Source organism: Diaporthe batatas (assembly GCF_019321695.1).
Source record: "Diaporthe batatas strain CRI 302-4 chromosome Unknown Contig00009, whole genome shotgun sequence".
Taxonomy (NCBI): domain Eukaryota; kingdom Fungi; phylum Ascomycota; class Sordariomycetes; order Diaporthales; family Diaporthaceae; genus Diaporthe; species Diaporthe batatas.
This window is the reverse complement of record NW_025408556.1, coordinates 1820760-1843557: the sequence shown is the minus strand read 5'-3', so window position 1 is coordinate 1843557 and position 22798 is coordinate 1820760. Positions and strand designations below refer to the sequence as shown.

Genomic DNA, 22798 nt, shown 5'->3' with positions numbered 1-22798 from the left:
GTGTGCTGTGTACAGTGGGATGCTAAGGTCGGTGGTGGTGAAAGGGACGGAGCGCAAGTCGAGACGGTTCGAGGTTGACGAGCAGACCAATTTTGCCAGGCCTAGGCTCCTAGCGGCTCAACGCCAGCTGCAGGCTACCAGGCTCCCAGCAGCAGAAGCAGCAGGATTCAGACCAGATGCCCCCAGGCCCAGATGGTGAGACAGGGGCCCCCTGACCGACATCGTTTTTTGATTGGGTGATTGGGGGAGCAGGTAAGGTACGTACCCAAAGCGTTACCAACCACATGTGCAGCCCAACCTGACCTTCTGCGGGGTGGATACCCTTACGATCATAGTCTGCCACTGCAGGGCAGGGCAGGAGCAGGGACAGCCAGACCCCAGCTGCCCAGGTGACCGGAAGAAGAGCAGCAATGGGAAGGAAGGGCATGAGGGTCTCAACTCGACCCCTCACCTCCTTCCGTTCAGCGACTCGCAGCACTAGGGGACCAAAGGTACGTACCTCATGGCTGGCCAGACTCGAGCCATCCATTTCTCTGCAGCTCTTTCCAAGGCCAACAAAGTTTGAACCACTGGCAACTCATCCTCGACATCTCAACTTTGCAAGTCTGCACATCTCTCCCCCCCCCTCGACTCGAGAGTCTGAGAGTGCAAGGGACGATCCGGAAGACGCGGGGCAATTGCCAAGGTTCAACCAATGATGGACCCTGATGCCGTCCACCTGGAACCCGGCGCTGGATCGGTCGGGTCTAAATCCGTGCTACAGGCCGCTAACTCTTTGAGTGCAGTCCATCTCCGACGTCGTCTGATGCAGATTACTTGCGCATGGCTGCTGCTGCTGGCTGCACATGGTTGCACGGGTTGTTATCCAGACCTTCCACAACCATAACCACAGCCTCAGTCACTCCCACAAATAACTGCATCGCGAGCAGAACAGCAGAGCAGCCAGCCACCATGCTTCCTGGCCGGCTGCTTGCTCCCTCAAGCCCATCATGCTCTTGAGAAAACCAACAGTCGCCCTGTGCTCCAGCGGCTGCCTTTCCTCGGCCCTGGCTCTCCCCGCAGCCGCATCGATAACGTCATCGATTGGCCCGTCTTCAACTTCAACTTCGACTCCGACTCGGTCATCAACACCACAGTCGTCGCCGACGTCCACGCCCCTGCGCAGGACAAAATCATGTGCACCGATCCAATGGCGCCCGTCACGGTCCTATGCCACCGTCCGAGACGAACCCCCCCGCAACGATGACGACGCAGCCGCCCCTCCGACCTGGCCCACGTCCAAGAACCCGACCCCCTACGAGATCTTCGACCAGGCCAAGTCCACCCCCTACAACAAGAAGACCTTCTACCAGCTGGTCAAGCTCTACCACCCGGACCGCCACGCCCACACCTCGGGCCTCGGCGGCGGGGTCATGACCCAAAAGGCCAAGCTCGAGCGATACCGCCTCGTCGTCGCCGCGAACGACATCCTGTCAGACCCGGCCAAGCGCCGCGCCTACGACCTGTACGGCGCGGGCTGGGGCGGCGCTTCCGACATGTCCAACACCGCCTACCGCGAGGCCGACCGCGCGTGGCGCGCCCAGGCCGGCACCGCCGCCCACAACGCCACCTGGGAGGACTGGGAGCGCTGGCACTGGGAGCAGAACGGCCGCCGCAACGGACAGACGAGGTCTGAGCCGCGCTACATGAGCAACGGGCTGTTCGTCATGGCCATCTGCGTGTTTGTGGTCCTCGGCGGCTGGGGCCAGGCCACGCGCGCCGGCAACCATGGCATGTACCTCGTTGAGATGCAGGAGAAGAAGGACGTCCACATCAGCGAGGAGATGTGGCGAAGGAGGAGGGAGAAGGCCCTGCTTACCCGGGAGGATAGGGTGGAGAATTTCCTGAGGTCGAGGGAGGGGTGGGATACTGCTATTAATGACTCCCATCTGCCCAAAGATTGATTGACCATGGATCAGCGCAATGAAAGCAGATATTTTCCTCCATTGATGATGCCTCTACCCGTGCCTGATTGATGCCCAGTATCAAAGAAGTTGCTGCTTGGGTTGGCCTTGGCGTAGGATGCATATTGTGGTGGCCAGGAAGAAGACTTGTCATGTTGAGTGAGTCTGCACCAGCACATCACACTCCATCGAGGCTACTTCGCTGCAGTGCCAGCAGAGTACTGTTAGCAGGGAGGGCCCGGCCTGGGAAGTTTGCTTCAGGTGAAATCGACGTGATATGTGGCAAGGCTGACCAGGCCCGTATGGTCCATGACTGCAGGTGAGGGGGACCGGATAAGGGAGAGAGCCAGCATCGTGAGCTGGTTTTTGCAGTGTAGAATTTGTGACCCGACCCGGGCCAAGACTTCAGTTGTGCCTTCCCAAAAGGGGCCCCCCTCGTCACCCTCGTCAGTCTCGTCAGGAATTTCCTCCCTTCCTCTTCCTGTCGGCATCAAACTTCTTCCCGACCTGTCTGCCTTTGATCAAATTCCAACCAGATTTTGTCTTTGGCACAACACCACCACTTGACCCCTTGGGTCTTGGGTAAGCCCTCCTTGCTGTGCCGAAGATGCTGCCACACAGCCGGATTCTCTCCCTGCCTCGCCTGGCCCTCTCGACTGCCTCACTTGGAGGCAGTCTAAGACGACGACGGACTGACGACTCATCAGCTGTGACGACTAAGCAGCTCAACAACAAGGCCGGTTATTTTCCTGGGGCCCTCCTGGAGTCACCATTGGTTGGGCAACGAAGAGGCCAGCCTGCTGGCCCGGCAGACCAAGCCCAGTCGTACAAGAGGCCATCACTGCCGGCTCTCTCTCTCTCTCTCTCTCTCTCTCTCTCTCTCTGCCTGCCTACTCTCTCCTGCCTCACTGGGAGGCAGTTCAAATGATGGACTGACGACTAAGCAGCTCTGACAACAAGGCTGTTTTGCTCTGTGAGTCCCTCATGGGGTCACCATTGGTTGGGCAACGGAGAGGCCAGACTGCTGGCCCGGCAGACCAAGCCCAGTTGAATCAGACGCCATCATCACCAGCTTCTCTCTCCCTCCCGGCCTGCCTTCTCTCGACTGCCTCAGTGGGAGACAGCTTAAGACGAGAGACTGACGACTGAGCAGCTGTGACGACTAAGCAGCTTTGACGACCAAGCAGCTCGAACGACAAAGCTTGTTGGTTTCCCCGTGCCCTCCTGGGGTCACCACTGGCTGACGAAGAGGCTAGCCGGCTCGGCAGACCAAGCCCAGTGGCATCAGACGCTATCACCACCAGCTCCTCTCTCCCTGCCTGCCTCCTCTTGATTGCCCCACTGGGACGCAGTCCAAGACGACTGACTTCGACCGGATCGAACGACATACAAAGCTGGTTTGTTTTCTGATGCCCTCCTGAGGTCACCTCTGGCCAGCCGGCTCGGCAGACCAACCTCAATCGCATCAGACGCCATCATCATCACCACACACGTCAGGGCAACAGGTGACCTTCTCGACAAACTGCTTCATCCGGCAGCCTGTTCCAAGGACTGCTTCTGAGAGCATCACCAGGCCAGTCGTCGAGCCTGGACAAATAAGACAGCGGCAGCTGTTGTGATGGCCTCAGCGGTCCACATCCGGGCAACATCACCGCCAAGAGATTGTGAGCTCAGTGTCTCGTCAGCAAGACGCCCATGAATCCCATCGCCCAGGTCCAAGATGGCCTGCAAACTTTGAGAGCGACTGAGCGCTAGTCGCACTGCCAGCCAGCACTTGCGGGTTTCCAAACAGCGGCTGCCAGGAGATAGTGGCACGTACGGTCTCATCAAACGAGACGGGGCTTATGCCTCCTTTCATCGGCCATGATGTCAATGACGCTGAGCAACCGATCGACCTCGAACTGCCGTCGGGCGTATCATCGCCTTGACTAAAGGGGGTGTGGAATAGTGCGCTGTCGGCCTTGAAGAATGGCAGACATTACTGGAGACCCGGACCACTCTAGACTCCACAGCAAATGGCATTGAACGGGCTGGGTATGCCATCTCGAGCTCCTTCGCATTCTCGAGACGGTGGAAACCCAGCTCGTGTTCACCATCCATTATCAAGAGTCATTGGTTCTTTCCAAGCAGCCAATCTTGCTACCATCAAATTTGCACCACGATGAAAGCCTGCGGGTCGAGACGAACGTTTCAGATACCAGAGCGTGGTCGTGCAGTTGTGTGCCTGCTCCGGGCGAGCTGGCTGCCCCACGCAACAGGGCGCCCCAAACTGTTTGCAACGGATGAGCATGGTCGAGACCCAACGTACCATGTTGTCAGAGACATACCGGGAGGACACGCACCAGACCTCAAGCGCGACCGAGGAGTCGTGCTAAATGGTGCAGATTCTCAATGTTCAGGTGGCATGGTCGGCTGCTGGTGAATCGGATCTGTTCTTGTCACCGGAGCTGAGTGGCAGCATTCTGAACGCTCGCGCACCTGCTGCGAGCTTCGTTGAATGGCTCTTGGAACTGGCAGGCATCTGCGTGAAATCTGAAGGGCTGAGACCTACAGGGTCCGGCGTGTTTTCCAACATTAACCTTTTGCGACTCGAGGTGTGACACAAGACTGGCCAGCCGAAGCCATACCTACCGTGCTCAACAGCGGTTGATACTGGCCAGCCCCGAGGAGACCCTGATCATCATCTCAATGCTGCCATCTGTGCAGCAGGTCCAACTTTGGCTCTCAGCTAGCCTCGACGCAACTTCCAACCATCCTTCCATTTGTTTCCCACTGGCAGATCAACTTGACCGTGGCCTTCCTGGCAGCTCGATCATCTCCCACACGGGAGCTGCTACTGGGAACTGATTCTGCCAGCCCTTCCGGTCGAAGCTCAAGCCCCTGTTCAACCAACCTTTTCTACGCCTCTTCTACCGCCTTCTTCTACCACCTTCTTCTACCACCTTCTTCTACCACCGTCTTCTACCACCGTCTTCTGCCACCTTCTTCTGCCACTTCTGCTGTTTCACGCAGGCACCAGCCGACCGTCAATCTCTCAATCAGGCAACGGCGTGAATAACTTGGCCACGCTGTCTAGGTGGGAAGACCCTCACAGATACTTCTTCAGTCCTCGGTGGCATCTTCCTCCCTTCTCGGTCAACTGCATCGGACTCCTCGCGACAGTCCTTGCCCATACCCCTCCATCCACCACAGTTGACTTGTTTACCCGATTCTGGTCACTTTGAGACAACCGGCAGATTGGAGCCCCAGGAGCCCCACGAACTCCTTCAGCTCGAGGCTCGAGGCTCGAGAAGATATCACCAAGGCCTGCTTGGGAAGCCCGCAGAAGCCTCCAACCTGTCGCGTAAGTGTCTCATCTTCGCAACGACGGCATGACCTTACTGCCCTCGGTGACTGACGCTTTTCTCCCCCGTTCCCTCACCCGCAGTCAGGTACTCAAACAGACAAAGAGTTCGTGACAAACAATCATCTTTCAATCCCGACAACATCCCACCAACCCCACTACCCGATCCGCCAAAGACGGACATTGGGACCACTTCCTACTGACATTCTCATCCCCGAACAGGCCTTGAGTGCAGTTCGGGTTGAGACTCCACCTTTCTCCTTACCAGGTTGTCCCTAATTGCATCACCTCAATCCCATCCATTCTCAGCTGTAGCTGCGGCTTGAGGACAAACACAATCACCCAACATCCCCAACTACACAACTCACCCCTTCACCATGGCCCCTCCCACCATCGCCAGGATCGAGGCGAACCGGAGAGCCCGGGAGAAGGTTAATGCTTCGGGATGGGAGGCCCCCATCTCGCCCAACAAGGTCAAAAAGCCTGTCCAGGAGCGCAAACAGCCAAAGATGGAGCTGTTCCCCAAGTTCCCGGCCGAGATCCAGCAAATGATCTGGGGCGAGGTCGTGCGAAAGCCATCTTGCCACACTTTCAGGTTCATTCAGAAGAAGGTGGATGGCAAGACTAGGATGGACATCGTAGCCGACATCAGCTCCCGCGACAATTCACCATGGCGCTACTGGAAGTCGCTGCTATACTGCCGCAAGTACAAGCAACCCATGGATGACTCCGATGAGGCAGCGAAGAAGAAGAAATCCTCGAAGGCGGGAGGTGACAAGCCAAAGGCTGTGAAGCCAAAGGCTGAGAAGCCAAAGCTCGAGGGGCTTGACCTCGAGAAATTCAAGGTGGAGAAAAAGAACTTTGATCCCCGGTCCTTGAAGAAAAACGTCCAAAAGTCTCACGAGGCGTTTTCCAAACTTGCCAACCTCAGCTTCCAAGTGGGCTTTCGAAGGTCCATGCGTCAGCCAAAGAACATCATCACCCCACCACCGACTGGCATTCGAGAGCGTGCGAGAGGGGCTGCCGCAAGTGACCTGACCATCATCGAGTTCGACCGTGCCGTGATTGACGCCGCAACTGACCTGGTCATCCTCGAGTTCAACCGTGGCGAGAATGCCCCTCCGAACTCGTGGTTTGAGCACACCGGCATGGGACGCTTGGACATTGACGCCATCCGCCGCAATACGATGGACTTGAAGCGCGTGGCAGTGCACTACAAGAAGACACACGCGAAGGCCGACAAGCGCGGGCCCTTCCAGTGCTGGTGCCACAATCCAGGAAGGCTCGGTTGCTACCGATTCAAGGCCTGCCCCATGGAGCAGGCTTGCTTCTTGGACTGCTTTGCCAACCTGGAGGAGTTCTACTACGTGATTGAGATTCCGGGCAGGAAGGCGGCAGATTGGCTCCACACCTACAGAAGTCAGTAGCTGGAACAAATACCCGCGGCGTGTTTGGACATCACTGACAAGCTCATCTAGGGAACGCCCGCATGTTTGACTACAACATCAAGACTTGGCCATTCGGGGACAAGGAGGGCCCCAGGATGCCGCTAGTGCACTTCTACGACCGGAAGTTTGAGTACGTCCAGCTCCCCGCGGTTCACCGCCTCAAGGAGATTGGCCAGTGGATCAACGAGCTGCCCTTTGAGGCCCACAGGGAGGCGCGCGACTGTCTCCAAACGGTCATCTCCATCTACAAGGGCAAGAAGGACAATGAGCTTTACAACACCCCGTTGGTGAAGCGCGTGAATGTCAAGTTTGGCATCCTGGTTGCTTTCAAGCTCGACGAGGAGACCAGGGAGTGATGGCCTTGTGATGGTTGGGTGCACCGCCGCCTGGCCTTTGTCTGTGTTTGAGTGGGTGCTCACGTTGGTGGACTGCGGCGTTTGGCTGCGCTTGGATGGATGCCATCCTGGCTGGTTGGCATTGGTACTACGGTACTACCTTTCGCGGCTCACTAATCTCTAGATGGGCCGCTATTTTGACGATTCTCTGGACGACCTGCGAGCTTAAGAAAAGGAACGACGATGAGGGGTTGGAGATGAGAGCTTGCACCGCGCAAGATTGAATACTGGGGAGTTTGTGATGGAGAGATGAAGGGTTTGCTCTCTTGCACCCTCCCCAGGACTGATTTGGCATTGGTATTGCCTCTTGCGGGTCACTAATCTCCAGATGGTCCACGATTTTGAGGCTTCTCTTACCGACGACCGAACATGTGAAAAGGAATGACGAGGATGGGTTTGGATATTGGAGCTTCCATCACGCAAGATTGAATACGGGGAAGCTTGCGATGGAGAGATGAATGGCTTGCTCTCTGAACCCCTCCTCATGACTGGAAAGGAAAAGAAAAGTTTCTGTTTGGTTTTATGTTTTTGTTGTTTTAGTTGATCGACCCAGGCTTTTCCTGGGCTTTGAATGGGGGCACGTCGTAATCAGGAGGAGAGGGGGAGGGCGTGCCCAGATTCTTTCTAATCAGTTTCAGTCGTTAATCACAATGATAGTGCTCTTTGAGGCCACATCACCCAATCCCACCTGTACCTGTAACTAGCTGTTCAAAGGTTGATGGCTTCTCTCTGTGGGCCATCATGGTGAGACCCTCGCTCTGCCCTGGGCTGTGGCAGACCGGCTCCGATGTCGCGCAAGCCGCCTCGGGCTTCGGCCGGAGATCGTCGGCACGCTGCGGCAGCCCACTCCACAACAGCCGTGCCTCGCCATCCTGCACCCTTCATGTACCTGCATCATGCACGGCTACCACATCCTGGCATCCTCACAGCCAGCAATGACATTGATATAGCAATCATGGCTGGTTCATTCAGTCGCTTCTCAACAGACCTGGCGGGGCTGCTTGACATTGCCAGCGACGCAGTGACAGCCACGAAGCTGGTAAGTAAACGATCACACAACTCCTTTTCGCCTTCCTTTGTCGCTCACTCCCAATGCATCACCACACTTGCGTGCGCTGTCTGTCTCATAACTGCTTTATTATTTACCCACACCCTGACCTGAACCCATCACTGACAAGTCCACTCTTACAACGAAGACACTCCAGAACTCACGCGACAAGACCCTCCGGTCATGGGTCCTCGTGCCCGCGGGCATCCTCGCCATTCTTGCCGCGTGCTTCGGCGTTGACGCCCTCTTCAGGCGCGTGTCGGTCTCGTTCCCGGCCTCGGTGGCGTGCATGCTGCTGCTGTTTGCGGGCTTGTGGGTTGGCGAGCTTGTGGTTGGGGCTCATCGCGTGCGGCGGGCTGTTGCTGTTATTGATGTTCCTGTGAGTGAGAGCCAGCCAGCTGACTACTGGTACTTCTCCTGTGGCCATGACGGTGGGCTGATAATGTGTTGCAACAGGCCGGCTGGGCGCTGCGGTGGATCAGCATCCTCTTCACGCCGACGTTTGTCACGCTGCCCCTGAGCCCGCCGATCGGTGCTGCTGAGGTTGGGAAGATGATTGCGGTGTTTGGTGGGTCAACCAGCCATGAGATCACGAGTATAACTGCACAGCTCGCTTGCTGACCACGGCCTCAACCCTACCCACAGCTGTTGGGTTCGTCGTCATGTTCGTCGGCACGGCCTACATGACCCGGGGACTGCAGCTCCTCACCGGCTCACACAAGAAGGCCCAGGCCGCGAGGGCCGAGGAGCTGGGCCCACGAGACGATGAGGTCGATCTCGCGAGGATGCCACCTACTCCTCCTCATGCTCCTCCTCAAGACGACGACAACCCCTCCACAATGTCCACAGGCGTCTCGACGCACACGTCGGCCGTCGCCCTGGACGAGCTGGCCCCGCCGGTCCCAGCTCACGGCCCAAACCACATCCAGCCCGTGGCCGAGCACGTCGGCGGCAGCAACAGCAACAACAACAACACACCGCCCGCGAGCCCTCCCCCTCCCCCTCCTCCTGCGCCCTTACAGCAGCAAGCCCCACCGCGCGCCCGTCTCTGGGCGGCCGTGATGCAGCGCCACCTCGACACGCTCACCTACCTCGCCCTGCTTATATCCGTCGGCCTGCCCGTCTACTACGCCACGGGGTACGCGATGCCCCTCCACCTGGCCTTCACGGTGCTCATGTACCGCGCCGCGCTGGCCCTGCCGCCCGCGTGGAGACAGGTCCTCCACCCGGTGATCGTGTCGGCGCTGCTCACGGTGCTGGGGATATGGGCGTTTGCGGCGGTGGCGCACCACGGCGGGGGACTCATGCCCGTCCTGGAGGGATACACCACGGGGAACAAGTACCTCCAGCTGTGGCGGCACGCCACCAGCGCCAGGGGTCAGGGGCAGGGGATGCCCCCCGGCGCGGGCGACATCCTCTCCTCCGTGCTGGACGCGTCCATCGTCGGCCTCGCCCTGCCCATGTACCAGTACCGCCGCGAGCTGGTCTCCCACGGCGCTGCCATCGCCGTCCCCAGCGTCGTGCTGAGCGCGGCCAGCCTCTACGCGTACCCGGCCGCCTGCGCCGCCGTGGGCGGGATCTCGCCCCCGCGCGCGCTGGCGTTTGCGAGCCGCAGCCTCACGCTCGCGCTTGCTATCCCGGCCACGGCGAACCTGGGCGGGGACGAGAGGACCGTCGCTGCTGTTGCTATCATGAGCGGGGTCGTCGGGGCGCTTGTTGGGGGGAGGGTGTTGGGGTGGCTTGGGATTCCGGAGGGTGAGTTTTCTTTTTCTCTTTTTTTGATTTTATCTTTATTATGTTCTTTTTCTTTCTTTGTCTTTTCTTTTTTTTAGCCTTTTCCCTCTCTTTCTTTATCATCATTATCATCATGCCCCCCTGGGCACCCCTCTGATTCTGCCTCACTGGCCTCCCCCCTGTGCCCCGGGCAGTTTGTTGGGCACAAAAGACTGATTTTGTTCTGTCCAGATGACTACGTCACCCGCGGCGTGACGCTGGGCGCCAACTCCTCGGCGGTGGCCACGGCCCTGCTCCTCCGGACGGACCCGAGGGCCGCGGCGCTGTCTAGCCTGTCCATGAGCCTGTTTGGGACCATCACCGTGCTGTTCACCTCGATCCCGCCTGTCGCGGGATCTGTGCGGTCGCTGGTTGGCCTGTGAGGCGGCGGTGGTGGTGATCATATGCTTGTGGGTGATGCTGCCCGTAGTATATGTCTATGCTTTTGTGGGTTCGTTTGAAGCCCCCATACATATAAAGCGTATGCGGCGCCTTTATACAGTTAAGTCCTAATCCTGTGTACAAAGCAGCCCACCTCTGAACTCTCCCTCCATGCCAGTGCCAGTGAACTGTGCGGTCCGTCTCAAGAGTCTCGGTATCGCAATTCGGCCGGGAAGGACCACTAGCAAGTGTCCACCGCTAGCTGATTTTTTCTTCTTCATCTTTTTCTGGAGGGGGGGCGGGTGTTGGATGCTTGTTGGCATGATAACTAGATTCGATCCAGCGGCGGCGGTGGTGCGTTGATTTCAGAGCGACGGCCATCCATCAGAATTGCCAAGGTTGCTGGTGCACAATGAAGGGCATCTGCAAAGGGGGCAGGGGGGAAGTAAAATAGGCCATGTCTTGGCAGGCATGGGCATGGGCAGGGGCCATCACCCCCCAGCCAGGGTGCTGCTGGCCTGCTTGCACTTATTTGTATGTCAGAGGGTGCAAGAGCTTCTATCTGAGGCCGTGGTCCTGGTTGGCTCTGCCCTGCCTGAAGAGTCCGAGTGAGAGAAGCGCACTGACAGCGGGGAGATGCATCGTGTCACGTCAAATAAGGTTAATTCTGGTGTTAGATAGGATGAAGGCAACTGGGGTAAGATTTATGCAGATCGCACAGTAGTGATCTAGTCTGCGCACCAGACTCGAGAGCAAGTCGAATCAATGCTGGGAGTGGCAGCAAGATGGGACGTCAGTCAGCCAACGTGTGATCGAGTGACCGAGTCAACTGATTGTGGCGGCCCGGAGATTACATGGGATCTGGGACGGGCCGGAGCGTGGCATCTCGGGATTTATCAACCTCGGAAGCTGCAGCCCAGGAAAAGCTAGCTGGTGGCAAGGATTGTTAGTTAGTGGCGATGAGACCCGTTTTGTGACACGGTGCGACCAAGACAGGAGTGAAAGACAGGAGCGAAGAGTATGAACCATGGGAGAGTGAGTGTGAGAGTGTGAGAGTGTGAGTGAGTATGAGTGAGTGTGTGAGTGAGATGAGTGAGCGTGTGTGAGCGTGAGTGAGTAACTGTGAGTGAGTGAGTGTGATCGAGTGAGTGGGTACTCAACCATGAGTGAAGGCATCACAGCGGCCCGAGCAACGGACCCAACAAACGTCGATACCGTCCATCTCATCACCTCACATCGCCTCACTCACCAGCCACACCATAATTAAATGGAGATGGCAGATCCCAAGTGCTCAGCCACAATCTGCACTCGGGTTGGCTCGAGCCACCCCCGTCCATTTTCGACGACATCAGAACCGTGTCTCGCCACGGCCATGGCATATCGACATACCGCTCTAGCTGGTCCTCCAAACCAGGCCGCCCAACCAACCAAACCCGATCTGCCTGCTGCCCACAGTCTGCTCGACCGAGAGCTAGCCAGCCAGACCCTGTGACCCCACCACGACCTGCGACGACTCTTTATGTCTCCCAGAAGCAAGAGGAGACGCACAGGAGACCGCTGCCACGGTACAGGCTGTGGCCAGCCCGATTGTGGCGACTGCCACCGAGACGAGGATGCTGCCGCCGCCGCCGCCGCTAGTGATGCTGAAGCTGTCGCCGACGTCGCCGACGCCACCGCCCGCCAACATGACCCGCCGCCCTCGTCGCCGCCACCACCACCGCAGCCCACCGCCCCATCGCCGGGCCTGGCGGCCATGATAGCCGCCCTCGAGGAGAAGGCCCTGCGCGACCTGCTGCTGCAGAGCGCCGCCTCCAGCCAGGAAATCCAGCGCTCCATCAAGGACGCCTACCACCGCCAGGTCGCCAGGCCACAGCCCCCGCCGCTGCTGCCCCAGCCGCTGCTCACCTCTCACCTGATGATGCAGCAGGCCGCCGCGGCAAAGGCAGTGAGAGCAGCAGCAGCAGCATCAGCAGCCTCATCGCCCACCACGGCCTCGCCCACCACCACACGCCTGCCTGTCACAGCAGCAGCAGCCGTCCCCAACACCACCACGACGCTGTCGTCGCACCAGCACCAGACCACCATGACAAGGCCCGTCACCAACTTCGACCACTACTCCAAGTCGGCCTGGCACGCCCTCAACGACCGCCAGCTGCTCTCGCTCAGCGGCAGCAGGCAGTACACGCTGGCGGGCGACGTCTACGGCGACGTGTGCGACTGCGTCAACGCCATCGACGACATGACGCGCGCCGACTCGCCCCTGGGCACCAAGCAGAACGCCCTCGAGACGCTGCGCGAGATCGCGCGCGCCGTCATCCTCGCCGGCGACACCGTCGGCCACGAGGTCCGCAGGGAGCTGCAGGGCGACTCGCACATCTCCGACGTCATGGTCCGCGTCGCCGAGAGCATGACCCCCGAGGAGAGGCTGCGCACCGGCCGGAGGAGGGCCGGCGGCGGGGAGGAGGGCGAGACGCTTATTGGTAAGCTCGAGTGGGTGCGGGACGAGGCCGAGGCGCTCTGCCTCAAGGACTCGGAGGGGTTCGGCAGGGTGTTGGAGCTGCTCAGGTCGGGCTTTGCGTCGGCGGCGGGGGCGGGCGGCGGCTCGGCGGCGGCGACTCCTGTTGTTGACCTCACTCATTAGCTGCATGGACGTCTGTCTGTGTGAGAGGGTGGCCCGCTGAGGTAGCCGACTGATTCTTTTGGCGTATTGGACCGACAGGCACTCACCCATGCTTGTTTGCATCATGTCCGGGGTCTCTGCATTCGGTTCGGGCGCTTTGGGGTGGAGCATAGATGGCCGTTGCGTTTCAATTCCGTATCGACGACGGCAACGGCAACATGGAGTCTTGGGGGAGTAGATAGACCAGATCTGCATTCTATAGAAGTCATACAAAGCGTTTGTCTCATGTAACTAGCTTCCGTCTCAGTCAGAATTGATCTCCCGTCCCATGGGTCTTGTCCAATCCAACATCTCGTCCCAGGTGGTCTACCGTCCGACAACACTGCATTGGCTTGATCAGGCTGTGTGGGCGAGGCTGTCATAGGAATCAACAGAGACAGCCATCTGCGTGGTACGGCTGTAGCCTCGTGCCTCGTGCCTCGTGGTGAATATCTCGTATTCCAGAACTCAGAGTGCTCTACGCGGTGAAAGAAATTTCACCCGTATTGGCTATGGCGACAGGGAGTTTCTCGCCTAGAATCTCAAGTTTATGCTGTGGTGGGGGAATGGGCTATGTGTGAGTGATTCAGAAATTTAGGATCACTGCATTCTGCTTGAGTTTGGAACCTTCAAAACATTGATCAAAGCTTTAATTATGGAGCAAACCACTGCAGCCAGAGATAGCGGATACCCGCTGTCTATGTCTTTCAAGACACAAAGAGCAATCCTCCTCAAAATAGGTCACAAGTAGCCATTTGGCCCCTAAAGTGCCTTTTAATGCCAAGCAACAGTGAACGAACAGCCATCCAAAAAGTTATCTGCAGACACTTGCTGGGTGACTGACTATCAAGTCAGTTCCGGGCTGAAAGACCCCCGTTCGCGAGTAGTGTGCGAGGTACATCTACATGTCGCTTTTCTCAGACCAACATCCTCGCAAGTTGGAATCAGACCAAGCCATGCCCAATGAGCTACAAACAGGACCCTTTTTGAAGCTGGGAACTGGCCCGAGTCACAGTTTGGCTTCCTTCTTGCTCCGCTCAGTTGCAAAACCTTGCCCTTCCTCGACTGCCACCCACATCCAAGCAACTTCTCAACACACAAGGCTACTCGAATTCGCTCTGTAGGGACAGTCGTACTTGACAGGTGAGTCTATCGTAACCATACTGAGGCCTTAGAACTGCCATTTTCACCTTACACGTTTGCGTCTAATGCCGTTGGGCCCAAGGCCTTCGTAGCGTTACCCATCACCGATGAGCGACTCAACACGACCAACCATGCACGGCCACCGCTTGAGGATGGCCGAAGGCACAGCTGCACTTATTTACGACGAACTTCTTACTGGGCTCCACATGGGTGCAGAGAGCCTTTCGGTCGAATTGCGTGAGCCCTTTCTCCACTACCTGGACCAGCGTACCAACAACTTCGACCATCCCGCCCGCTCTTATAACGTGCTTATGAAGCTACGCCGTCTGAGTGACCATGTATGCGATTCGGAGGTCAAGAAGGGCGTCGGCAAGGCCATACTAGAAAATAAGACCCCCGTCAACGTCTTCTTCGACTGTCTGCCCAGCCCCGAGGAATTCGAGAGAGAGCTTTATGACCTGGACGAGAATAGCGACTGGCCCTTCAAGCTGGCATGCAAGCACGCATTCAGATCTTTCAGGGCTCTGATAGCCGCTCACGGAAGGACGGAGATGACCCAAGAATTCAAGGATCCAGTCCTGGACAAGCTCTTCCTTTACGTGGATCGAGCAGCCCGCGACGGCCAGACCGAGGACCACGACCTGTTCTCGGACTTCGTGACCAAAGAGCTCATGCTCATAGGGTCATCGACCCGTCGCATCATCTGCTCTGGCTGCTCGACCGAGCACACTATCTATCAGAGCCCCTTAACTACAGAGGCGTTCACGTACGCCACCAGGGAGGACATGGAGAACCTTGGCATCCACTGCCAGAACGAGGCCTGCCCCATCTACACCGAGCGCGTCCAGGAAGTATCGTCAACAGCCATCCCACAGAGGAACGATTCTTATAATGAGCGCACATGCCAGCTCCTGGGTTACCTAAGCTGGCTGTCCCACGGTCGACGGGACTCGGAGTGCACCTTCACCAAGCCCTGGGACAAAGACGACCGCCCCGCGGACCTGGGGGCCACGGGCGTGCCCAACCTCGACTTGGGCCGCCTGCCCGTCGGCCTGGTGCACACAGAGGAGTTAAGGTCGTGCCCGGATACCAAGAGCCTCTACCGCCGCGCCTGTATATTCAGCGTCGTGTTCAACCAGTATATCCTGACCACCTTTGGCATAACGGGGACCGTCCATGCCGTGACGCTGGAAGATGGCATCATCGTGGCGACGATGGACCGCCCCGAGCACGAACTGCCGCAGTGTGACTACGCGGGCATCGCATCCGGCCTGGACCTCGCCCTTCCCGAAGTCCAGGGGGCTCTCCACGCCTACTGCTGCCGCGAGATGTACTGTTCCGCAAGGGCGCTCTTTGAGTATTTCTTCCTCGGTGAGTTGGAGAGTCCACTGCTCTTCGATTAACTATAAAGCTAACCCCTCCTCGCCGGTAAAACGCAGACTCCGGGGCGGAGATCGAGTTCCTGGACTTTGTGCCCAAGAACGTCAACACGCCGGTCGTGCAGATCATAGGCGACTGGCCCAGGTCCAACATGCGGCCGCTCCACACCGTCGTCGTCCTCACGGCCAGGTCGGGCCGCCAGTTCGTCCTCGACCCGAGCGCCCCGCAGTACGGCTGGGCGGACGTCTTCGCGCCGCTGGACACGTACGCCCGGTGCCGCGTCGACTTCAAGTACAGCACCTATGGCTGCGTGCCGCTCGACCCCGACCGGCTGCCGACTAAGGATACCCCGAAGCCGCAGGGGAAGACGGCCGCCGGGAACTGGAGGAGGCGGCGCGCGGCCGAGTATATCCTGGGATATGTCAGAAATTATATCCCCAACGGCGATCTTGGCCGCCTCATTGATGGTTCGCAGGAGGATTTCGATCGGCACTGCCGGAATTTGGATAGGCAGATGTCGATTCTTTTGCCATTGTTTTCAAAGACCAATTGTTCTTGAAGAAAAGGGGGCTTTCGCTGGGCAAGCTTGAGCTCTATAGGGTTGCCGGGTCCCTTTGCTGAGATCATGGGTGCATGGTTCCGGGACTGCTGTTGAAAACATTTGAAGGTTGGGAAGACTGGAATTTTTGGACCGAGGGCAGCCACATAGAAGAAACACCATGTGGGGGTTCCCAGATTGGGGAGAAGAGATGGATGAATGAGAACAGGCAAGGTATGATGGCCAATTCTGTCTGGCCCACACCCTGATTCTCTGTGGATGACTTGAATCCAATAGAAGTCACAGAAAAACTACTTCGCCATCAAATAAATTTAACAACGGCTTCACGTCCCATGTACGGGAAAGGAAAGGATGAGAGAAGAAGAAAAACAGACGGAGCAGAAAGAAGAACAGACGGAACAGAAAGAACAACAGACGGGAAGAACAACAGACGGAACAGAAACAACAACAGCCCTGGAGACGGGAAGAACAACAGACGGGGAGAACAACAGACGGAACAGTCAGGACGGAGTCAATTGACGGGCTTAGTACATGACATAGATGAAGACATAGATAATGCCCAGCGAAGACCCGCTTAGAATGTCATTGCACATGTCATGCTTCATGTGATTGTGAAGTAGTCTCGAGAGCACTGGACTACAACGACATCACATCTTCGCGCTTCATATCTTGAGAAGTCCACATTTAGAGTCAGGGTGCTTCAGGAGGCACACAAAGAGACATGTACAGGCCAGAGTAAGCTTTATTTGTAGGGCAGTAGCAAAAACACATTCATGAACTGGGAGGGCTGCTAGAGAGGTCTTTCATGGGCCAATGCATGCCCACACATCCCCGTCCATGTGCAAAGTGGATGTGTACATCTCAGATGTCGCTTTGTAGGCTAAGGACCCTCGCACCCGAACAAACCTTTCTTCGCGCGCCGACTAAGCAGTGGCCAGAAGACCAATGGCGGAAACAGAAAACCGTTTGATGAGCGTTTTTGCTTCCTTCTTGCCTGCCTTCTTTTGCAAATTTCTTCCCTCCCCCAACCGCCCGTCCACTTGCGAATCTTGGACGCAACGAGCCACAACTTGACGAATTCTGCCGTAAAACATTCGCATTTTTCGGGCAAGTCATCGCAAACAATGATATAACCCTCAGGGGTCTTCTTCCCGCCGTAGAAGTATTCGTCTAACTCCGTTGGCTGACAAGGACCCTACAGCCAGTGCGATTTGACAGCAACCAGAAGACACCGCGGCAGACAACGAAAGGATGGAGGACACCAAGTTCAACGACCTCGATGATAGCATTGTCAGCGATGAGATCAGGAATGCCGTGGCCAGCGCCCTCGCCGACGAGACCAACCCCGTCGACGTATACTTTAGAGCACTCCCCCCGCCAGAGGAACATGAGCGTTTCCACCTCGGAGACGACGCGACTTTGGAGTATGCGAACAACAGATACAACGTCGCCCTCTCCGTGTTTTGGACCTTCGCTCCTTTCTACGGCGTGGACAGGATCAACTCACAATGCGAGAGCGACCCAATACTGGCACGTCTCGTTGAGATCATTGAGAAGGCAATTGAGCCCTTGGATCTCGACTCTTTTCCAGTCATCGACGACAAGTATATGGACAATCATATGCCGGGCTCGGAAATGTACCGAGGACTACAATACCTCGTGTGGGACACTGGAGTCACTGGCGGGACAGCTGATCTGGCCCCATACTGCGAGGAAACACAGAACCTGTTGAGGTACCTCAGCTGGATTGTCCTCGGTCGAAAAGACTCAACCTGCATGGTAGCAAAGCCATGGAAGAGCCACAGGCGCCCGCTCCCGGTAGTGGGATTCGACGGAGACTATAGATACCTCCCATCGACGAGGAATGCGTCTGGTTTGGACGCCGAGGATATTCCGCTCTCGCGCTTGGCTCGCCTATTCCAGGTCACGTTTAATCAGTGCCTGGTGTCCAATACGTACAGCAAAAGGTTCTATGTTCGATCGTCCGACGGCATCATTTCTGTGAAGCACAACCTCCTGGAAGGTGATCGTGATAGGGGGTGGGAAAACATGGGAATGATGCCAGATGTAGACCTGGGACGGTCAGAGGTGCGGGCAGCACTTCATAACTCCGCCTGCTGCGTCGTCACATCTTGGGGAAGCCCCCTCGTGGAGCTTTTTTTCCGCCGTAAGTTAAGACCATGATCCTCAATGCCCATTCAAATGTTACGATGAGTGTGGGGACAATACAAACTAACTGCGTGGATTTATAGCAGAATATTGTGCCTCCATCGACGTCCTCCAGTTCCTTATTAGGAATGCTGCGACCACTCTGGAGTGCAACACTATGACGTTGCAGTTCAACATGCAAGCAACACACACAGTCCTCGTGCTCACAACAGCCATGGGGCATAAATTCGTGCTTGACTCCTCTGGCAGGCAGTTTGGATGGGTGGAAACCCTGTCCTCATCGGAAGAGTACAAGCGTTTTAGGATCGACCATGAAACGGATTTCGAGCCGTACATGCCTCCAGCCCGCCCTGAAAAGCGCGTACGAGATACGATGATCCCATGCAGGGAACCCGAGTGGACGGATTGGTGGGAACGCTCAATAGTGGAAGATATCGAGGAGTTAACCAAGACCCACTTGGACACAAACGGCGGCATTGGCTGCATCCTTAAGCTTCCGGCTTCTCGGTTTGACAGCCATTGCTTGAATTTTGAGGCCAGTCTGGGCGCTGCAATGCGAGCCCGGGACGACCGCAGAAAATTTGACCGATCCTTTCACGTCGTCTGAGCCGCCGCCCATCTTTACAGCTCACTGACTGCGGGCACCTGTCCTGGTACTCGCACAATGGGTAGACACCCTGAGTCAACCCAGTTGTCATTTGCCACCCATTCGATCGGGTCAGCGTCGCCTTGGCAGCACGGCGCCTCGTACCGGTGATCGCTGGTCGGGGTGTGTAAACCCGGAGTGTACATCGACAGAGCTGCCGGTGAAGGAGCACACCCGATCATCACTGCTGGGCTCCAGAAACCAGCGTCTTTGTCTAAGAACGTCTGGGGAATAAGGATGGAGAAACACCCAGCTGTTCAGGCAACGGAGCCTCAGGATATAAGAAAGGCCGCCATTTGATGTTATGAGGACGACGTGGAACCATGAAGGGAACCATGAAGTGGACATGATATCACGAAAAAGACCAAGTGCCATGCTAAGGGCATGATACCTCGAGAGCGAAATGAAGTTATGACGAGGAGAGAGGCAAACGACTTGACCATAGGAAACGACAATTGCCCATCTTGGCAGACGCCTTGAAGCCATTACACACATCCTCGACAAAAGTTGGGGTGCAAGTGGGAAAGATTGTAGAAATAACAGCCGCCCATCGCGGCTTAGATCATTAATCACATCTTAGAACATCCATGGATGTCGGCACCGATGCATAGCGAAAAGGCAGGCGGAAGGACGAACCGAATACAACGGTCTTCTACAACAGACTTGCACTTCAAGCTGCCGCAGCATGATGCAATGGTGATTTTTGTCTTAGAAAACCCTCACTGCCCCTTACAGGTGACATTAGGATACCACAAAACGGTCCGAGGTCTTCTCCTCCTTGCAGCCATTAACTCATGTGGCTTGAGTTTGGTCTGAAGGCGAGGGGCGGATGTCCGCAGAACTCCTGTCTGCATGCTATCAGGTTCACTTCGTGCTTTTTCCATCCATAGTCCCGAGCGATCCAAAATGTGCACCTCTGTTTAATATTACTTGGGCGTTTGGCAGTGGGCCCAACGACATCACCGGCAGCTACCAGCCTCAGGCCTCCAGCCCGGCCCACTGGCATTGAGTTGCAAGTCCGTCACCCAAACAGGCCTGTTTTATCTGGGAGTGTTTGGCCTCCTTCGTCAATCCACTGTCCCCCCCTCCCAACCCGACATCTCCATTCTCTTTGTCCGACACAACAAACCACGACGGGTGTGCATCCCCCCAACAACTTTACTACTTACACATCCTTCAAAACACTCATTCGTGCCCTCACCGATCCAGTCATCATGTCTGACAACTCTTTGCCCCAGCACATGGGCATGCTTGGTTTTGCTGAGCAGCCCGAGATCGACGATGATGGCTACGGTCCCATTCCCCTCCGCCAGCGCTGGTTTGACTTCCACGACGGCCAATTCCACCACGCAGTCACCGTTGGCCCCAATCTTGAATCTGGTCCCGGTCCCAGCCACGAGCGCAACATCCGTTTCATCACCCTTGTTATTGGCGACTTAGGCTACAACACGGAGATGCTCGCCGCCTCCATCAGCGGCAGCGACATGGACCGGTTGGCCACCGTCGTGGCCGAAATGGTCTCTGCTGACCTTGCCGATGGCGGTCTCAATTACAGAAATGGCCAGCAGGGAGCGGAGATCCGCGATGACTCTTTCGGCCACGCCATAGAGACCACCGACCATCCCATCGTCCAGAACAAGATCCAGAAGCAGGGCAACTCCGCCATGGCCGATGTCGCCGTCGCTGCCGTCATCGTCGGCGGGGCCGCCGTCGTGGTCTTCTGGCTTATCAGATTCACCATCGCCATGGGCGAGTCTCTGCATCATGCAGTCGTGGTTTAACTCAACTATGAGACAGCAACTTTGGTTGGGGTCCCCTTCAAGTTATCCGCCTCCTGCCTCGCCCGTCTACAGCTTTTATCACAAGGCTTAGAGCACCGCTGCTATCACGACTAAGAATACTGTCTTCGACTGTCAAGTTATTCCACCTCCGGTTTTGGGAGTCAAGTCGCCCAAATGTACGACAAACAACAGTCGGTCTATAGGTGTCAATGGCCAGATAGTATCTTGTTGGCTTCTATGGTGAAGGATTCTGAGTGGACCAAGGGCAGAGAATACATTCAGAAGAAACACTAGACAAGGTGGTACTCTGGCGAGAATGGCGAAATGACTACACACATTTACACACAGGCCTTCATATGTCAAAGAATAATTTGTATTGTGTGAACTGTGATCAAGGTCAACACTGTCGACTGTTCCTCAAATGGGCGATCTCATTTTCTACTGGCTAGAGTGTACGTTTGTGGCACAGTCGACGAATATATTTGCAGGCGGTGGTGATGTATGGATTCGCCGGCATCGATGGCGCTTAGTGCTCGCACCGGATCATGTGGAGACAACGCCTCCAATGTTCTTCGGTCCGACCAAGAGCTGGATGCCACTCATGACCAGTTCCACGTGACGAATCAAATGGGGATGTGAGGCAGGAACCGGCGGCACAATCTGAGTGTGTTGAGCTGCTGACATGCCCAGGTGTGCGGCGCAGGTAGGATGGGAACTCCACACGGCAACATTGAATGGATAGTGGACCAAAACAGCACCGAAGCGCCACGAAACATCAAATGGGACACTCCGAAGCCGGCAAATCAGCCCAAATCCGCCCACCAAAATTGAGGTAAAAACACGCCTGTCCCTCCACCAGCCCACCCAAGATCCCAAACACCATCATTGATCACTATCACAGCCACCACCAACAACAACAGCAACAAACCAAAACCACCGCCAAATGTCGTGGGCCCACAACCTCTCCACAGCAGCCGCCACACTCTACGGCGGGCTGTGCATAGCCTCAGCCCTCCCCTTCGCAGGCGTGCACGTCTCCATCCCCTGGGTGACACCCCGGCGCCCCCCCGGAAACTCCCAGTCATGGCTCGCCTACTACGCCGAGAAGAACGCCTGGATGGCCCGGCTCTCGGGCGGCCGCCTGACGCCCCGCCAGGCCGGCTACGCGGGCGCCGCGCTGCGCGTCGCCGTCGGCGCCTGCTGCATCTGGGGCAGCCGGCTGGTGCGCGAGGCCGCGCTGCTGCTCAACGGCGCCGTCGTGGCGCGCGGGACTGTCCTTGCCGCGAGGGACGGCCGGCCTATGCGGCCGCAGTGGACTATGCTTGGGGTTATTGGGCTTTGCCTGTTGCTGGGGAGGCTTTGAGTGAGAATTGGGAGGGGGGTGGTGGTGCTCGAGGATAGGATGCGGTGCGAGTGCTGGTTCTGTGGTTCTGTGGTTTGGGTATTATAAACCCAGGGATGCCTTGACATCGGAGCATCATACTGTTTGGTCGCTATCCGCAAGGAGAAAAGGTGGGTGTTGCGCAGGGTCTTATCATTCAGCTGGGCATCTGGGTTTCGATTTCTGTTGAATTGGCGCTGGAACGTGTTGATAGCCACCTTAGGTCTCATAGCTTGTAGCAACAACCACCCATCTTCATGGTTGCCGATGTAGTTGTAATACCTAGGTACCTAGGTATGTGGCCGACACATGGCCGTTGGTCGTGTAACAGCGAGTTGGCTCGGTACCTTCCAAGCACTTGAGGTTAGTCCCATCAGTGGGCGTGTATCCTCTTCATGATTTCAATATGTGTATATTTCTTCCTAAAGGGGTGCCCCAACGCTCTATCTCGTCAACTGTAGAACCCACATCCTCGACCGAGCAGATAGCTGAAGCTGAAGCTGACCTGTGTCTAGCGGGAACATAAGCCCCTGGCGTGCGCAATGTAACATGACTGCGAGCCTTTGATACTGGCTGCCCATTCATCTGCCGTCGAAGAGTTCTCTTGATGCAACGAGTTGATACCCGTCACACTCCTCAACACTTCCCACAACACCGGCCGACAAATACTCGAGGAACCTCCAGCTCAGGACCTCGGTAACTGGTGCGGCGAACATCCTAAAAGATAGACTTCGCCCTGTAGTTACCTA

General features: G+C 56.8%; 8 protein-coding genes across 8 annotated transcripts; all 8 read left to right on the top strand.

Moving 5' to 3' along the window:
* The first annotated feature begins 571 nt into the window (after positions 1–571).
* KVR01_008238 (uncharacterized protein) lies at positions 572–1985 on the top strand. Its single transcript, XM_044794354.1, has one exon. The coding sequence runs from the start codon at positions 990–992 to the stop codon at positions 1941–1943; it is 954 nt and encodes a 317-aa protein (XP_044643216.1). The 5' UTR covers positions 572–989; the 3' UTR covers positions 1944–1985.
* A 3678-nt stretch (positions 1986–5663) lies between these two features.
* KVR01_008026 (uncharacterized protein) lies at positions 5664–7606 on the top strand (the record flags this gene model as incomplete). The annotated part of the gene is made up of 2 exons (XM_044781275.1): positions 5664–6705; positions 6765–7606. The coding sequence occupies 2 exons, from the start codon at positions 5664–5666 to the stop codon at positions 7088–7090; spliced, it is 1368 nt and encodes a 455-aa protein (XP_044643004.1). The 3' UTR covers positions 7091–7606.
* Positions 7607–8036: 430 nt separating this feature from the next.
* Positions 8037–10897, top strand: KVR01_008099 (uncharacterized protein; the record flags this gene model as incomplete). Its single annotated transcript, XM_044785891.1, has 5 exons — positions 8037–8168; positions 8326–8556; positions 8634–8745; positions 8823–9936; positions 10834–10897. The coding sequence occupies exons 1-5, from the start codon at positions 8085–8087 to the stop codon at positions 10895–10897; spliced, it is 1605 nt and encodes a 534-aa protein (XP_044643077.1). The 5' UTR covers positions 8037–8084.
* A 782-nt stretch (positions 10898–11679) lies between these two features.
* Positions 11680–13282, top strand: KVR01_008022 (uncharacterized protein). The gene has a single exon (XM_044794116.1). The coding sequence runs from the start codon at positions 11851–11853 to the stop codon at positions 12970–12972; it is 1122 nt and encodes a 373-aa protein (XP_044643000.1). The 5' UTR covers positions 11680–11850; the 3' UTR covers positions 12973–13282.
* A 982-nt stretch (positions 13283–14264) lies between these two features.
* Positions 14265–16072, top strand: KVR01_008162 (uncharacterized protein; the record flags this gene model as incomplete). Its single annotated transcript, XM_044783222.1, has 2 exons — positions 14265–15504; positions 15573–16072. The coding sequence occupies 2 exons, from the start codon at positions 14265–14267 to the stop codon at positions 16070–16072; spliced, it is 1740 nt and encodes a 579-aa protein (XP_044643140.1).
* Positions 16073–17323: 1251 nt separating this feature from the next.
* KVR01_007978 (uncharacterized protein) lies at positions 17324–18848 on the top strand (the record flags this gene model as incomplete). Its single annotated transcript, XM_044788679.1, has 2 exons — positions 17324–18239; positions 18328–18848. The coding sequence occupies 2 exons, from the start codon at positions 17324–17326 to the stop codon at positions 18846–18848; spliced, it is 1437 nt and encodes a 478-aa protein (XP_044642956.1).
* A 1253-nt stretch (positions 18849–20101) lies between these two features.
* On the top strand, positions 20102–20668 carry KVR01_007880 (uncharacterized protein; the record flags this gene model as incomplete). The annotated part of the gene is made up of 1 exon (XM_044791235.1): positions 20102–20668. The coding sequence occupies one exon, from the start codon at positions 20102–20104 to the stop codon at positions 20666–20668; it is 567 nt and encodes a 188-aa protein (XP_044642858.1).
* Positions 20669–21611: 943 nt separating this feature from the next.
* Positions 21612–22031, top strand: KVR01_007717 (uncharacterized protein; the record flags this gene model as incomplete). Its single annotated transcript, XM_044794393.1, has 1 exon — positions 21612–22031. The coding sequence occupies one exon, from the start codon at positions 21612–21614 to the stop codon at positions 22029–22031; it is 420 nt and encodes a 139-aa protein (XP_044642695.1).
* Between the last annotated feature and the right edge of the window lie 767 nt (positions 22032–22798).